The sequence below is a fragment of the Ochotona curzoniae genome, unplaced genomic scaffold, assembly GCF_017591425.1.
Source record: "Ochotona curzoniae isolate NIBS_2020 unplaced genomic scaffold, NIBS_Ocur_1.0 contig_43, whole genome shotgun sequence".
In the NCBI taxonomy this organism is placed as follows: Eukaryota; Metazoa; Chordata; class Mammalia; order Lagomorpha; family Ochotonidae; genus Ochotona; species Ochotona curzoniae.
This window is the reverse complement of record NW_024466218.1, coordinates 21,545,407-21,562,890: the sequence shown is the minus strand read 5'-3', so window position 1 is coordinate 21,562,890 and position 17,484 is coordinate 21,545,407. Positions and strand designations below refer to the sequence as shown.

The window sequence follows — 17,484 nt, the reverse complement described above, 5'->3', positions numbered from 1 at the left end:
AGAAGAAGCTCCTGGCTTTGGCCAGCCCCAACCCGGGCTGTTGTGGCCATCGAGGGAGCAAAGCAGAGGACAGAAGAGTGATCTCTCTGTAACACTTTTAAATAAATACATAAAAATTAAAAGAAACAACAACCCACAGTCTTCAGCATCAGATTCTGCAAGTTAAAATCTTGTGTATTACCCAGCATGCCTGAGTGATCCTGACACTTGCTGAGCGTGACACCTGGAACTTGGGTAAGATGTCCCTGAGAAAGTAGCCTTTGAGTTGGCTCTTACAGGCTTTGTAAAACTTCATCAGGCAGAAAGAGCAGAGAAAGGTATTTAGTATGTGTTTGGTTCCTCCTAGCTTTGGAATTTATACTGAACTTTTAAAGGGTCTGTGTATTTCCTCCAGGATTTTGTTTTGTTCTGTTTTCATTGTGTTCTTTGGCATACTTTTAGATTCACGTGCAGTGTTTTTTTGAATTAATTTATTTTTGCTCCTACAAAGAGAACAGATTTCATGTAGTTAATTCATAGCTACAATTCCAAGAGTGGAATGATACTTCCCACCCTGCCTGCCTCTTCTTCCTTAATGACTAATACTGAGAGCTTTCTTGCAGCCTTCTTTCAGTTTCCCTTCTTCGTGGTCATGTTTTGCAAAACTGTGGAGCAATGCCACAGGCAGGATGCCGACCTAACATGACCAAACCACATGGCATTTTCATGATCACAAGAATCTCTCTGGTTGGGACCTGCTTTCTCACCCTACCCCCTTCTTAACCTCTGGCAGCCTATGTTATTTTCTATTTTTATAATTTTGTTATTTGAAGGGTGGGAATCGTGGAATATATAACTCTTGGGGGTAAGTTAATTTTCATTCAGTGTAGCTTTCTGGACATTGAAATGTTTGTATCTGTCTGTCACTAGATAAAAATACTTTTCTCCTCTTACTTCTGAGTGAAAGTCACAGTCGGGCTTGGCGGCGGGCAGCTCACACACTCAGCTTATTGAAGGACATTCGTGTTGTTTCTGAGCAGTGCTGTTGGGCACTTTGGGACACCAGTGTTTGTATGAACACAGATGCTGGTGTCTTTGGAATAAGTGCCTGGAAAGGCGAAGGCTATTGTGGTCACAGGATTCCTGTTTGTTTAGTTTATTAAAGACACCATGAAAGTGCTTTGAGAGTCATTGCCCCAACTCACACTCACGCTGGCCACACGTGGGTGCTTCTCCACATCTTCACCAGCAGCTGGAGTGGTCACAGTTTGGACTGCAGTCATTCTGAGAGATGCGTAATGGTCCCTCACTATGGATGGTTTGGGTACCTGTTTATCCTTTCAAGTGAAAATGTGTCCTCAACTCTTTTGCCCATTTTTTGGGTTAATGTGTGTATTTAATTTTTTTTTGCCTTTTTGGTTGTCTATTGAATCATTTTAACACCTTCATTGATACGCATTTTACCTCACATACGGTTCTCTCACTGACAGCATGCACAGCTGGATGGTGTCTAATGTACCCACAGTTCTGTACAGGTTCCCCCATAATCCACTCGAAAACATTTTCTTATTCCCAGTCACACTTATCTACCCCACCCAGGAGCCTGCCCAGCTTGTTTCTGTAGATTTCCCTGTTCTGGACTGTCTTATAAATGAATTACATCCCCTTTTGGCTGGCTTCTTTCACCTGCCTTCTTGTTTTCAGGGTTTATCCATGTGACACTATGCATCCCTGCTTTGTTCGTTTCTTTGCGTGAACGTTATAATGGTCCATTTTGTGCATGTATTCATGACTGTTTATCCCTGTGTCAGTCGGAACACATTTGAGTTGTTTCCACATTTTAGTTGTTGTGACTAATGCTACTGTGAATATTCATGTTACAAAGTTTTATGTGGATGTTTTCATTTATTTTGGGTCTATTGGAGGAGAATTACTGAGTCATAAGGTTATTCTTTGGGCTTTTGAGAAACTGCTGTTTTCCACAGTAAATGTATAATTTTGCATTCCTCCCAGTTTCTTCACACACTCATTAACCATTGTGTTGTCTGTCTTTTTTGTTTTAGTCATCCCAGTATTCTGAAGGACTATCTCAATTTTTTCTTTTTTACTTTTTAAATGGAAATAAAGGGAACACATTTCATGTTCTACGTGAATGCAGTTTCTGGAGATCGGTGCTGCTTGCCAACTCACTCGCCCTCTTCTTGTTTTGCTGAGAGTGTTTACAATGACATGCTTTTAGTTTTCTCTGTCACCACAGGCTTAACCCTCTGCTAAATATAGAAGTGAACCAGTAGGAAGTAGAAAAGCCACTTTTCTTCAAGAGTATAGACATGGACTCTAAAAACAAAATCTCAAAATGTCAATTTTGCTCATATTCATTACTCTTTTTTTTGTTACGGTTTCAATTTGCATTTGCCTAATGACTGAGGATTTTCAGTGTTTTAGCTGCTGCTTGCTTATTACCCCATTTTGATATTGTAAGGCACCCCGAAGTGGGGACGACCTTACCGTCTATCGAGAAAGTGAGTCTCCCCAATCCCCCCAATGATCAGCAAAGACAAGACTTGATGCAAACGCATGAGGCTTTATTCAGGTACCAGCGTGCTGGGGCTGGGGCCAGTTCCTCATGCAGGAGGGTAGGCACATCAGCCCTGAGCCACTACACAGCATTCTTTTTATAGGCCAAAATCACTTACACAGCATTACACAGCATTTTAAAATCACTTGCACCGGGGCCCGGCGCGGTGGCGCAAGTGGTTAAAGGTCCTTGCCTTGCACGCCCGGGATCCCATATGGGCGCTGGTTCTATCCCGGCAGCCCCGCTTCCCTTCCAGCTCCCTGCCTGTGGCCTGGGAAGGCAGTCGAGGACGGCCCAAAGCTTTGGGACCCTGCACCCGCATGGGAGACCCAGAAGAGGCTCCTGCCTTCGGATTGGCATAGCATCGACCATTGCGCTCACTTGGGGAGTGAATCATCGGACGGAAGATCTTCCTCTCTGTCTCTCCTCTCTGTATATCCGTCTTTCCAATAAAAAAATAATAAAAATAAATCTTTAAAAAAAATCACTTGCACCAAGGGTAAAGGTTAAAACCATAAAACCATAAAGCTAGGGGCTTTTTTGCTGCTCCTCTCAGTTCCTTATTACAGTTTCCCTTGAGTTTGCTTTTCTCAGACCTTTGGAGCCTCTATCGAGAAGTCAGGCACTTTCCGTCTCCTCACGATTTTTTATCTTGTTTCCTCCTGAGATGCCTATCTCAAGACCACTTTTGTACTTGTATCCTGAGTCCTAGTTAAACTTAATCATTTACCAAGAGATGTCCTATTCAGCTATTCTCAGCAAGCAAAATACAGAAAATTAAATTTCTCTATCCTAAATTTTCTTTTTTTTTTTTTTTAATTTTTATTGGAAAGGCGGATATACAGCGAGGAGAGGAAGATCTTCCGTCACTCCCCAAGTGAGCGCAACAGCCAATGCTATGCCGATCCAAAGCCAGGAGCCTCTTCCAGGGTCCCAAAAGTTTGGGCCATCCTCAACTGCTTTCCCCGGCCACAGGCAGGGAGCTGGAAGGGAAGCGGGGCCCCAGGATTAGAACTAGCGCCCATATGGGGTCCTGGGCGTGCAAGGCGAGGACCTTAACCACTGCGCCATCGTGCCGGGCCCAATTTTCCTTTTCAATATTACCTCATTTTGGAGAGTTCTCTAGCTTTGTGGCACAACAAGCCAATCCAGATTCATCTTGTTCAGTTTCTGCCCTGGTAACTACAGCCTGAGTGATAGGTGAACTCATTGCTGCCATAGCGTTATTGCCGTTGGTGACAGCCCACTGAAACACATCCGCTGGAAAACAGTACATGGTTGTCCACCCTGGGGGCTCACAAATCTCTACATTAAATAGGACTGGGGGAGGTGGGGCGGAATGACTCAATACTTTTCAAGTCATTAAAGCCTAGTTAAGATTGAGATTTGCTGTTGTTGAGTATCAGGTGACTGGCGGTCCAAAATTCAATGCTGCATCTGCAGTAGGGACAGCTCCTGTCAGGACTGAAGTCCTTTATCTGTCTTTATCCAAGTGAATGTCAGGTGAATGCTGCTTGGAGAAACACTGAATTCATTTAACCAAAAGTGAGTTTTCCAATATTTTTAACAGATGCCAAAGAATAGGGCAGCACAACTCCACACAGGGCTCTGGCCTCAGCAGCCATCTGCTGCCCACCCAACATCAGCTAGGGTATTTTTTTCAGTAAGCCTTAGCCATATTTTGCAAATATTGTGGCTCTGGTAGATTGGGATTGTATTTTAAGGGTGCTTTCACGCTCATTCTTAATAGTCTGATCACACCTAAAACCTTGTCACATCATGGATCAAGTTTTGTGTTATGCAGGCAGAAACAATGAGAGAACAGAAGATCTACCTCACATACCTGGCACAGCAGCGGAAAGAAGACAAAGCCCAGGAGAAGGAGTTAGACAGGATGTTAGAGGAGGAGGCGAAGAAGCAGCTGGCCCAGAGGGACAGGCAGCTGAGGCTTGAAAAGGAGGCAAGGAAACAACTCCTGCAGGAGGTCATGTGTACCAGGAAACTCCAACTCCAAGAAAAGTGTAAGGACATGAGTTATGGTTACAAGGCATTTAGGTGGCCCTTAATTCTACCTAAGTAATAATCAAAATGCTGGTTAAGTGTTTGTCATACCAAGGGGATCCAAAGAGAATTAAAGTAAGTACCTCACTTTTGCAAATCTTATCTAATTGTTCCCTTACCCCACCCCATCCCCCCAACGCAATGGCATAGAGGTTAAAGCCTCACTTTGCATACAGCAAGATCCTACATGGGCATTGGTTTGTGACCTTGCTGCTCCACTTCTCATCCAGTTCCCTGCTTGTGGCCTAAGAAACCAATAGAGGATGACGCAAAGCCTTGGGATCCTACACCCATGTGGGAGACCCAGAAGAAGCTCCTGGCTTCTGGCTTTAGATTGGCTCAGTCTCTCCTCTCTGTATATCTGTCTTTCCGATAATACAATAAAATAAAACAAATCTATTTGTTCACGGGAAAAATAATAGACAAGTAAAGACGGAACAGTGTTAGAGGAGCAGTCTGTCGTTTGCGCACTGCATGCCTTAGGACTCTAAGAACAGTGCGGAGTGGGACACAGACATGCTCTACACGCCCCCACCCCCCCCGTATCCCCCAATCAGGCTCTCTTTGCTTCCAAAGCCGTCTCCATTCCTCCTGACTTTCCAATAAGAAAATAAATAAATAAAATAAATCTTAATTTTTTTTTATTGGAAAGGCAGATTTACAGAGAGGAGAGATAGAAAAGTCTTCCATCTGCTGATTCACTCCCCAAATGGTCGCAAAGGCCAGAGCTAAACTGATCCAAAGCCAGGAGCTAGGAGCTTCCTCTGTGTCTCCCACATGGGAGCAGGGTCCCACAGCTTTGGGCCACCCTCGACTGCTTTCCCAGGCCACAAGCAGGGAGCTGGATGGGAAGTGGAGCTGCCAGGGTCACAAACTGGCACTTGGATGGGATGCTGGTTCTTGGAGGTGGAGGATTAGCCAGTTGAGCCATAGCACCATCCCCTAGGTGTCTCTTTCCTAAAAGGATCGTAAGTTATCCTTCTGATAGTTTTAAGATTTCTGAAAGTTAATCTGTGCAGAACGTGGCCTTGGCTCTGAAAAACCCCTGGACTGCGTTGTACCCTTCAGCTAGGTGATTCACAGTGTTAGCACCTTAAATGGGGCCTTCAGTGGACCTTAAGTGGACCATAGATCTTTGCACCACAGCCTGTTTCATATTTCCCCCTGCATATATCATTGCGTTCCTTCGGCCTGAAGCAGCACCTGACCACAAAACAGTGTTTGCAGAGAGGGTGAACTGCTCCTTGTGGATTTCTGCTGTCACCATGTGCAACGCGGTGGACCCAAGCAGCAGCAGACCAGCACCTCTGCTGTCGGGATGCCACTGGATTCCGCAGGAGTGCTCTTTGCAACAGAATATGGATCCTATATGGGATGAAGCTGTGTGCAAGGCGAGGACTTTAGCTGCTAGGCTACCATGTATAAGACTCCTAGTTGTAAGATTTTTAATGGTTGCTTAAAATGTATTACAAAAAGCAACTAAAATGTATCTAAATGCAACCAATGAATATTCAGATTATTTCTAATGGTTTTACCTTTATTTTAGCATAACAGGTTGCTATCTCTGTATGTAACCTATTGGCTCCTGTTGGGTTATGTCAGACACATTTGTGAAAACAATTTTAAAATCAAGTGTAGGTACTTTTCAGATGCATACCGGCAAGTTGGTGTTTATTCTTTTTTAAATTGGTTCCTTGGTCTTTTTTCCTGTTGGGTTGTTTATTATAGAGAAAATATACTTTTAAAAATATTTATTTTATAATTAGCTCTCTTATTAATATGAATAGCCAAAGAACTATTTGTCCTCAGGAAAATTGACAAGTGTTTTAATGTTGGTAATCCAGGATAAAAAAGGCTGCTTATTGACTTTCAATATAAAGTGATGGAGAGAAATCTGTGGGCCGCCACCCCACAAGAGCATGAGGGGAAAACACACCTTCCACCTTACCTGTCTGGCCCCACCAGGGACCCCGTAATAGCTCTCTCTTTGTAAAGGTGATATGGCTTTGGTGTCCCAGAAACTGAGCCAGTTTATTTGAGAAAGTCATTTGGTAAATAATTTAAATTTTTTTTTTTTTTTTTTGCTTCTTTAGTGCAGCGAAAAGTGAAAGAACAGGAAGAGCTTGCTGTGGAACAAGAACGAATCAATGAGGGTCTTAAAGAACTTTATTGTGACGAACAGGAAAACTTTTCAAGGTGGGATGGCTTTCTCCATTTTAATTTGCTACCTAAAGACCATTTATAACAACAGACAGGAGAGCACCCAAATTCACACGTTGGTCATGGGCATTATTGTATGATATACTTGTTTTGCTAGAAGCTCAAAGCAGTTCCCCAAAATTGTATGTTTAAAAAGGAACCAACTGTATGATTAAAATTAACTTCTGTTGGCTATTGTATATGTTGCAATGGTCCACGTAAGCTGCTACATTTGGAGAAACATCCTAAGAAAAGTGGAGTTTGAAACAAGTTTTTAAAAACTAGGCACCAACCTCAAGTCCTAACTTCAAAAAAAAAAAAAAAACCCACAATATGTTTCCCCTCCGTAGAGTAAATGATGACATGCAGGGTGGCCGGATTACTTAGAGTAGCTCAACAGGCTGATTCCACCCATCTACCCTCCTTCCCACCAGCCTCACCAGCCTTCAATGCTTTGGAAAGTTACACTCCCTCCTCTGATAAGGCTGGAGTCAGGCAGAGAAGGCTACGAGCTGGCAGACACCACTTGCAGCATCTCTCTGCACCTTTGCTCTGAGGTGGCCACGATGGCCAACTCGGGTGGGAGGAAGGAGACAAAGCCGCTGGCACTGCCGGCCACCCTCCCTCATTCCAGGGCCTTTCTCCTTATGCATTTGCTGCATATGAGTAAAGCTCTTTTCTTTTCAGAAAGAATAGAATATATATATAGAAACCATTGCCAGGCTAGGGGCTAGAGCACTGGAAACAGCATCTGGTTTACCCCACTGTGACTTTCTGCTGCAGTCTGTGTCCTGGAGAACTTTCTGGTTTGTTTTTGAAAAGTCTGCTGCTGGAGATTTGAGGGAGATGTAATAAATACCACCTCTTTTTCTTGCCCCACTTCAGGATCTGAGATGAGAAAGAAAAAAAAAAAGTTGGCTAGAAAATTTTAGTTACAGGACAGAATACCCACAAGTGCTAGTTGAAAGCAGCAGTGATTGGCTGTCTCTTAGGGAGCTCTGGGTTGACAGGGTTTAATTGGAGGGTTCCTGCTTCTGGCAGTGCAAGTCAGATGTTGACTGAGTCCTATATGTGAAGGCTCTCCTAGAATAGACAGTCAACACAAGTCTTCAAAAAGTTCACCCAAAGTGTGTATTATTAAAAAAAAAAAAAAAGAAAACTCATGGATTTCCCTTCCCACCAACATGAAACTTACTTTTTAATTTCTGTTTTTCACAAAGTTTTTGAAGTGTCCTCATCCCTCTTTGCCTAGCCATCACAGTATGTGGACTAAGCAAGCACCAGTGATTGCATTGAGTGATGTCAATTGGCATGCCTGTGTGTGGCCTTTCCACACCGAGTCCAGCTTTTCCCAGGGTGGCATGTTGTTCCGAGAAGGGCAGGCCCCAGGGGCAGGGACAAGGAGAGGCAGCTACCAGGCCAAGTGGAGGTTTACCTAAGATAGGCATAGCATCACTCCATGTGCTTTTGGGAATAAATACTGACCAGACTCACATAGACAGAGGAAGCTCTGCCCTTTGGGAGAGGAGCAGAGCAGGAGAGCTTGTAGGCAGGGAAGATGGCACTGTGGCCATCACAGAGCGATTTCCAAAGCATTGTCTTTGTTTCTGGTCAAAGCTAATGGGCTCTTTTCTGACACTAAAATTCCCTTCCCAGAGCTCCCAGACTCCAAACACATGTCCAGTTATTCAGTTCTGATATTGACACTATGGAGTTAAAACAGACACCACAGGCTAAGGGCCTAGTGCCACGAGACTTGCCCCTCTTGAAACACCAGCTCCAAGTTGCATGCTGTCTTCTACCCAAGTGGCATTTGGAGAGCAGACCATTCGATGACAAGTTCTCTCTGCATCTCCCCCTTTGAATGATTAATAATGAAGACATAGATAAATAAATAATATACCTGATTTTTAAAAAAAATTTAAAGTAGAGTTACCATATGGTCTAGCAAATGTTGCTTCTGAATATATATCCAAAAATACCATAAGCAGAGTTTCAATGAAGTAAGTACACATATGTGTTCATGGCAGCTTGACTCAAAATATTCAAGAAGTCAAAGTGCTAGAGATGCCGTCGGATGAATGAGCAGGTAAAGATGTTGCTCAGAAAGAGGAAACCCATCCTGTCACATGCTCCAGTAGGCCTGGACCTTGGGGATATTTTTGTGGGTGAAAGAAATCAGCCACAGAAAGATATGGATACCATGTGTGAGTCCGCCTCTGCAAGGTTCCTAAAGTAGTGAACCTCCTGATAAAAGGTGATAAAGTAGTGACGGCCTGATAGAAGGGGAGGAAGGGAGCAGAGCATGTCTGAGAGGAAAAGGGTTAGCTAAATGAAGCACATCTGTGTGTGTATGACTGCCCTGATAGAAGGATGGAGCAGGTGATGGTCTCAGGTACTTAGTATTAAGCTTTTCAGCTGTGTCTTCTGTGCTCAGCCAAATTTTATGAGAGGAATTTGGCTCCACAAATTGTACTTAAGAACAGTGCTCTAAATCGGTTCACCAGCTTAACTTTAATGATTTTATGTGTTGACATTCCTAACATCTAGACGCTACGGGAAGGCCCAGGAGTACAGGAAGCAACTTGACATGCAGATGGCCTACCAGCAGCAGATCCAAGAAGCAGAGAAGGAAGAGAGACGCCTTGAGTTTGAAGCAGGGGTAGCAGAAAACAAGAAGTGCCAGGACAAGATCCAGGAGGTCCTGGCTACCCATCGGGCACTGCCCCGCAAAATCCATCCCATGCGAAAGGCGTGCCCCAGCAGGCTCCCACCTTAGCTTCTTAACCATCAGTGTATATTTTCTCAGACCCATTAAATATGTCTTTCACTGTAATAAGCTTGTATGTTCCTTCTTAACTCATAGATAAATGAATGTTTTTATTTAAATTATTTTTATTTGGCATTCAGATTTACAGAGAGAAGGAAGGATAGAGAGAAATATCTTCCATCTACTGGTCCACGCCCCAAGTAGCTACAACAGCCAGAGCTGAGTCAATCTGAAGCCAGGAGCCAGGAACCAGAAGCTAATTCTGGGTCTCCTAGGAGGGTACAGGGTTCCAAGGCTGTAGGCCATCCCATACTGCTTTCTCAGGCCACAAGCAGGGAGCTAGATAGGATGTGCAGCCATTGGGACACGAACTGACTCCCATATAGAATCCTGGTGCATGCAAAGCAAGTACTTTAACCACTAGGCTAACACACTGGGGCTAATAAGTGTACCTTTTGGTTCAGCTGTGGAGTTGGGGCAAAAGCAGCTCCCTGCAGTGTGGTGGCTGTGGGGGGTGCCCCAGCCAGGCTGGACTCAATGCTGGGGACTCAGGCCGAAGTCACTGCCGAAAGGCAGTGACCAAATCCTAGGCTTTGGGCAGCCAGTGCGCCTATTGGGCATGAGGCTCTGCCTGCTGGCCGCCCAATGGCAGCGAGCTCTTGGGTTTTTAGGATATGTAATTGCTGCATAGGGACACCCATGGATAAGGCCAGTGTGAGTGTAGCTGAGGGATGAATTCTGGGGATTCCATTGTTCCACCACTGTCTGGCAGGGCTAGGTACCAGTACATGACTGAGTGGTGGAACAGTGGACAAGTCACACTTAGCAGGAAGGGTCAAGACACTAACCAGTACATGAGAGAACCAGGTCCAGGGGTAGATTCTGTGGGGGAAGTGTGGGCCCAACCCTGTGGAAATACAAGTCCCGCTGGCTAGCTCATGAGCTGGTGATGGGCTGATCTAGGAGTGACCATGGAACCTGCCATCACTTATAGGTAAAGGAACCGACAACAGTCTGGGCAGGTCAAGGCAGCAGCACCCAAAAGTGTATCCTAAAATAGAATGTGGGGTGGACTGGGCAGGGCCGAGCAAACCTCAAGTCACAAGGAAGAACAGAATTCAGGATGGAGCACAGGTCATGCCAAAATAGGCTCTTACACTGACTGGTCTGCATAAGCCAGGGATACTAGGCCACAGCATCAAAGGAAAAGGCTAAGACAGGTGAGGGGCTAAGCCAACTGGGTCAGAGCAACCACTGGCATGCACGTAATCTAGGGCTAGGAATAGGCTTGGTTGGGGAGCAGTGAGAGTACATCCTTGCTGGGTTAGGGTTCCCACGGGGGAGTGCGGGGACCAGAGTAGGGGCTGCGTCCTGGTCTGGATATGGCTGCAATCTCCCTTGACACAAGTGTGAACTGGGGCTGGGCGCACCTAACCAGGCTGGATGCCAGCACCATCTAATGCTCTAGAGAACCTGGGTAGATGTAGGACGGACTAGGTTAGGTCTCTGCCCCTACTGAGCCATGTGTGAGCAGTGTCTGGGTATGGACAAGCCTGGCTGGACAGAAACATCCAACAGTAAGAACTGGAACAGATTGAATGCCAGCAAGGAGGACTGGCCCATGGACCCACTGGTATGTGCAAGAGTTGGAATAGGGAGAGGTTCTGATGGAGGAGTTTGGCAAACTCCTCTGTCGGGACACAGTCCCTGCAGGTGAGTGCAAGAACCATGATAGGGAACAGCCCAGACCAGGCCAAAGAAAGATACCCATCAGCATACATTTGGCATACTGTCAGGGGCAGACCAGGATAAACCAGTTCACAACACCCGCTGGCGAATCTGAGCACCAGAATAGAGTGTGGGTCGGGCCAGGTTCGGTCGCGACACAAACCAGTGCACATTACGGAATGCCAAGGTGAGGTGAGCCGTACCAGATGTGGCTGCAGTGCCCAAACAGCACATGTGAGAACCAGGGAGGGAGGGGCAAGGCTGGCAGGGGGGAATGTGGGCTCCGCTGCTGGACAAACATTCCCACTGAAGAGCATGAGTTGGGATGGGTGTAGACCAGACCAGGCAGGACTACAACACCTGTGGGCCTCATGTGAGCCTGATCAAGAAAAAGCCAGATTGGGCTGACTGTTCCGACTGGTGCAAGCAAAAATTAGAGTGGGCAAGGGTTGGTTGGGCTTTGCCGCAGCATCAGCTGGCAGAAGCTGGCACTGGGAGCTAAATCTGTCAAGTTTAACTCCAGAACCACCTGGAGAGTGCATAAACCAGGAGTGGGAGTGGCCTAGTAGGGAAATAATGGGCACCTCCCTCTTGGGTTACCACCTCCACTGGAGAGCATGAAAACCAGGACAGGGGCAGGAGTGGCTAGAAAGGCACCTGTCAGTATGTGTGTGGGTTGGATAGCAGGGCTGGTTGGGTTGAACTAGCCTTCAATGCCCATTGACATGTATGAGAGCTAAATGGGATGTGGGACAGACTGAACAAGTTTGTGGTATATACTGGCAAACATGGGGACCAGGGTAGGAAGCAGGCCTGGTGGGGTTTATGGGGAGTTGCCCCAACTAGGCTGAAGCTCCCAATGGTTTGCATGAGGGCTGAGTATGAAGTGGGCAGGATCAGGCTGGACTGCAATACCTATTGGTTCATGTGGAAGACAGGGCTGGAAACAGAAATGATCCAGCAATTGCAATGACCAGCATGTGCATAAGCTGTTTGGGGTGACAAACAGTTGCTGGACCCTGTACTGGCAAGCACACACAAGAATCAGGTCTGGGATCACCTCAGACGAAGTTTCTTTGGAGATCCCTCCAACTGAACTGCTGATCTCAGAACCCCAACCATGAAGAGACTATGTCAGCCAGTGGATTCTGAATAGATTTCATTGTGATTGGAATGCAATTCAGGACAGTTGAACTATCAAAACTGCTTGAGCAGGACCATCAGAGCATGCCCCACGTTGGGGACCTGGGATGGGTGGGAGGCTGGGTGGGACTTCTCTCTTTGTTTCTCCCCTGACCCCAGATACAGGGGAAAAAATGATATTAGTGTGGAAACAATGGTCTTACCCACTTTCCTGTAGCCCTTGACCCTTTGTACCCTAATCAACTAAGTAAGATTATAATTAATAAACAAACAAATAAATAAAATTGTGAAAAAAATAAGTTTATCTTTTATCCCTTGAGTTTGTGTAATTTGTAGTATCTGATTTCTTTCTTCAAATAGATTTGCACTTTTTTCTGGATTTTGTCGATCAAGCTCTGAGACTATAAAGGCCAAAGAACTTTACAGAGCTGGCATCACAGGAATTGCAGGTCAGCAGACACGGATTTAGATAGCTCTTAGTGAGTATGCACAGGGAGGCCAAGAGCAGTGTTCATTTATCAGAAAGCAGCAAAGCATCTTTGGTAGAAGTCTTTGGGAAAGAACAGAGTCACATAACCAATAGAAGATAAGGATTGCATACTAAGTGTGTTCTTCATAAAAATGCCCACAATAAAGCAAGGGACCAGTAACGTCTTGCTGCTTGCAGGCAGAGGGTAGAAATACCCCAAGTTACATTCTTAGGCAGCAGTGTGAGACATGCATTGGTCCTGCTTCTTTAGTCACCCTCTGACTCCACTGGGAAAATCTTATTATCCCTTCATCCATACTGGATGCTGGTGCTGCTTAGCCAGCTATGCCAAGGTGCTGGCTCCAAAAGGGAATATTTTTTTAAAAAATTATTTGTTCTTATTAGAAAGTCAGATTTATAGGAAGAAGAAGAGACAGAGAGAAAGATCTTCCATCCACTGGTTCACTCCCCAAGTGGCTGTGATGGCCAGAGCTGAGCTGATTCAAAACCAAGAGCCAGGAGTTTCTTCTGGGTCTCCCATGTGGGTGCAGAATCCCAAAGCCTTAGGGCATCCTCTACTACTTTCCCAGGCTATAAGCAGGGAGCTGGAAGGAAAGTGGAGTAGCTGGGATACGAATCCATGCCGATATGTGGTCCTGGTACATGCAGGGTGAGGATTTCAGCCACTAGACTATCACAATGGGCCCAAAGGAGGGAAACTTGAAGGAAGTGACTCACATGTACAAGAGATGTTCAATGGGGTTATAAATGGATTTCTCATCAAAAAACTTGGAAATGAGAAGGCAGGGTACCAATATAGCCAAGATACTAAAAAAAATTATAAAGAATCCTATCCCTATCAAAACTTTCCCCTAAATACCAGCAAATACTCTTAGGTACATATCCAGCAGAAAGTCATATGTCATAAATTATGTATACAGTATTATTCATAAAAGTAGTATTTATGATTGCCCCAAATTGAATACAAGGTGATGCCCATAAGAGGACTGTTGGGTTCTCATCTGGGTGGTGGTTATCTGGTATGTTTGAGGGATTTCTTCCAGTTCTTCCCTTCAGATTTGTGCAAAATTCTGTGCAGGTGCTGTAATCAATGTGGAGATGACTTTAAAGAAGATCCATCTTCCCAAAACAATTTTCCACAGGATACGGTTGTGTCTTTGGGAGCTTTACAGACTAAATCTAGTCTCTGAAGGTCACTGTCAGGCCTCTTGCCACTTGCTCTCCAGAAATAAACACCAAACCCTGCTCATCAGCCCCCCAGTGGCCATGCCTCATTTTGCAGATGTGTGTTAAAATGAGCAGACTGAATGAAAGCCATCCAGAAGGGGTCTGTGTGGGGCCATCACCTTCTTTAGTCAGTATACTGTACCTGGCTTGATACATGCCACAGTTGAATGCTTGTCCTCTGCGTTCATGAAAAAAAAAAAGGCCCAATTGTTATGTCTGTGGAAGGCCTTATTGGTTATAAGTTCATAAACCAGACAATGATATTCTTGGCTCCATCCGCTTAAGAGGACACAGTGTTTCCATCAACTTAATCACCTTGTGTCGGCATGTAAATTTTAGTGTACTAACTATTGGTGACTACCAAGTTATTAAGGAAAACTTGGCTATACTTTGTGAACAGCGGATTTGAATTACTTGATAAACTATCAACATGAGTAACAACTGGGGAGAAAAAATCTGTAAAGAAATAGTTTAGTTTAGGACCAGTGCAATGGATCAATTGGCTAACCCTCCACCTACAAGTACCAGCACCCCACATGGGTACCGGTTCATGTCCTGGCTGCCCCACTTCCCATCCAGCTCCCTGCTTGTGACCTGGAAAGGCAGTCGAGGACGGCCCAAAGCCTTGGGACCCTGCACCCATGTGGGAGACCCAGAAGAAGTTACTGAATCCTGGCTTTGGATCAGCTTCACTCTGACCATTGTGGCCATCTGGGGAATGAACCAGTGAATGGAAGGCCTTCTCTCTGTAAATCTGCCTTTTGATAAAAAATAAAGAAATCTTTAAAAAACGTTTATTGAGGAATGAGTGGCAGGGGATTTGCAAGTCCAGAGTACACATGCCATGGGGAGCTGTGGAGAACCATTGTGTACCCCAGGAGGCCAAGCAGAGGTTTTTAAAGGAGACGGTTAACATCAAATGCTTTGAAACAGGAATCCTGGCTGTGAGGCTTCATCGTGGGTGGATGGGCAGCTGCCAGGCGGGTGGCTATTGTGCAAGTATATGATTGGCTGGAATCCTTTGCACCAGTTCCTGTCGTTAGGCCAATTGTGTGTAAGGACCCTTCCTTTGAGCCCTTCCAGCTCTATGTAGCTCAGTTGGTTCATAAGTGACTCCCATTTTGACACCACTCCCGTCATCATCATTCTGACTTCTCCCTATTTCCTATCACCCTTCCTCTCTTTCACTGCCTATGAAGAAGATCAATAATGACAGCTGCTTAGTGCTTTTATTTTTAGTGATTTCAGGTAACCCCACGCCATCCATCAGTTCCACCAGTCTTAAGGTTAGAGGTACTGGGGACCCTCTTATTGGGCTTCCAGATGGCAGGCCTTTCAGAGCTGGAAGGGTCAGAGAGAAGGTCTGGTGTAAATCCTCACAGAGGAGGGTCCACCCTGCTCCCACATCTGCAAGCAGAGTCCTTGGTGAGGATTTGGGTGACACAGTCTTGGTGGCAGAGGTGCTGGGGAGCTGTGGAGAGCAGAGGAAGGAGCTGTGAGGGGGACTGGTCCCCTCCACTTGGAGGATCTGCAGGGGGACATGTGAAAGTCACTCAGGTTTGACGTGTATGAGGGTACACTGAGCACTTGTCCTCATCCACCCAACTCTTGGCCTCTTTGATGTCTAACTGTCCCCAGGAGCACTGACTCTGTAGGCTCAGAGGCTCTGTGAAAATCTCTGAGACCATAAGGCACAGCAAGGCACGGGTGTGCACCTGAATGTGTCCCTGGGACCCTGGAAGGAGCCACGTGCCCAACAGCAGCAGTCAGGGGAGCGGGACAGAGCAAGGCCAGAGAAGTTAGCAGAGCTCTGGCTCTAACCTACAGCATCCAGCTGAAGCAAGGCTGCTGGGGCTTGGTTTGGTTTTGTCCTGCATGTTGTGCATGTGTGTGCATGTGTGAATGCATGTCTGTGTGCTTTCTCTCCCATTACACACCAAGTGCTCATCAGCAGAAAAGCAAGCCTTAGTATTGGTGGCATCAAAGCAGTCATCATGAGCTTTTGTCTAGAGCGATTTCCTCATTTGTTCTGGGGAAAGAGAAGAGGCCTCACACATAACAGTGAAAGGCCAAGCACAGACCCTTCCGTGTGATTCCTTACCCAGGAGGCCCAGGAGCACCACGCCAGGCTGAAACCAAGAGAAGGCCGGAGCTGACAGACCCCCCTGAGAACTCCAGACACAGCCAGGGAGCCCGCGCTGCCAGTCAGCAGGCAGGGACCCGGGATTGGGAGGAGGCTACACCAGCTCTGACACAGGTGACGCATGGGCCAGGAAGTGGGTTCTCAGAGGTGGCAACGTGACTGCAGCAACTGCCAGCTCAGGGCCGGAAGTGCCCTTGAGCTTCCAGAGGCCGCAGACTTGTGCAGGGAGCAGGTTCGGAGGATTTTGAGGCTTCTGCAATCTCCTTCCTACTAGGGGGGCAAAAAGGCTCAGAGACTCGCCCGCTGCCCACACCTCTGAGGCTGCTGACTCATGGCATGCCTTCACTAGACCCTCATTGTGAAAAGCAAGTGAGCAGGTGGGGTTGAATTGCAACACGACTTGAACTTTGTGTCTTGAGAAAAGGGCCCTTCACCGGTCTGCAAAGGGCCTGTGGGATTCAAGGCTGCTCCAGGAGGAAGCTGTCACCACCAGGTAGCCCAGGTTCAAGAAAACTCCACTGAGTTTCCTCTGGACAGGTGGCTGGAGATGCCAGGTCCCTCAACAGGAGCTGGTCCAGAGGCTGCAGGGATGCAGGGCGGAGCAACTCCTCCCAGCAGGGGATGAGCACCAGGGAACTCTGGAGGCCAGGGGACCCTTAAAAGGCATGGATCTTGTTAGGCAAGGCCTCGTGTTGTTTTAGCAATAGGTGACCACGGTCAGTCAAATGAGATTTGTGGCACTACACAAAGCAGGCATTCTGTCAACAGCTAAGCATTTGATTGTTGGGGCTGTTGTTGAAATAATGATCTATGCAAACATTTGTATTTGGTGCCAGCAGGTTGCTGAGCTGTTGGGTCTCAGCCTTCAGCAAGGAAATAAGGCTGCCCCTCCCCCCACCCCATCTCACAAAACGCTTCTGTTTGTTCCTTTGGGAACATTCCCTGGGTACTCAGTGTCCTGTGAAGCTGAGCTGACAGAGCCTGGGCCCCAGCAGGCAGCCTCAGTACACGCCACCTGCTGGCTGTGCTGTTACTTACTTTTACCTGAAGATGTTGTGCTCCTGCCCCTGGAGTGTTTCCAGGCTTCGGCCTTGTTGCTGCTGAGAGCACTCCCAATGTGGCCCATAGTCTTCCTCTGGCCTCCCTCTCACTCCCTGCTCTTGGTG

The 17,484-nt window shown here is 46.4% G+C and overlaps 1 protein-coding gene across 1 annotated transcript in view; it reads left to right on the top strand.

Annotated features, from left to right (window-relative positions):
- CFAP53 (cilia and flagella associated protein 53) overlaps positions 1-9,657 on the top strand; it is a 28,205-nt gene extending 18,548 nt beyond the window's left edge. Inside the window, exons 8-10 of the mRNA XM_040985003.1 lie at positions 4,362-4,578; positions 6,712-6,814; positions 9,368-9,657. Of these exons, the coding sequence (XP_040840937.1) occupies positions 4,362-4,578; positions 6,712-6,814; positions 9,368-9,596 (549 nt within the window). The 3' untranslated portion in view covers positions 9,597-9,657. The remainder of the gene's footprint in view (positions 1-4,361; positions 4,579-6,711; positions 6,815-9,367) is intronic.
- Positions 9,658-17,484: the final 7,827 nt, after the last annotated feature.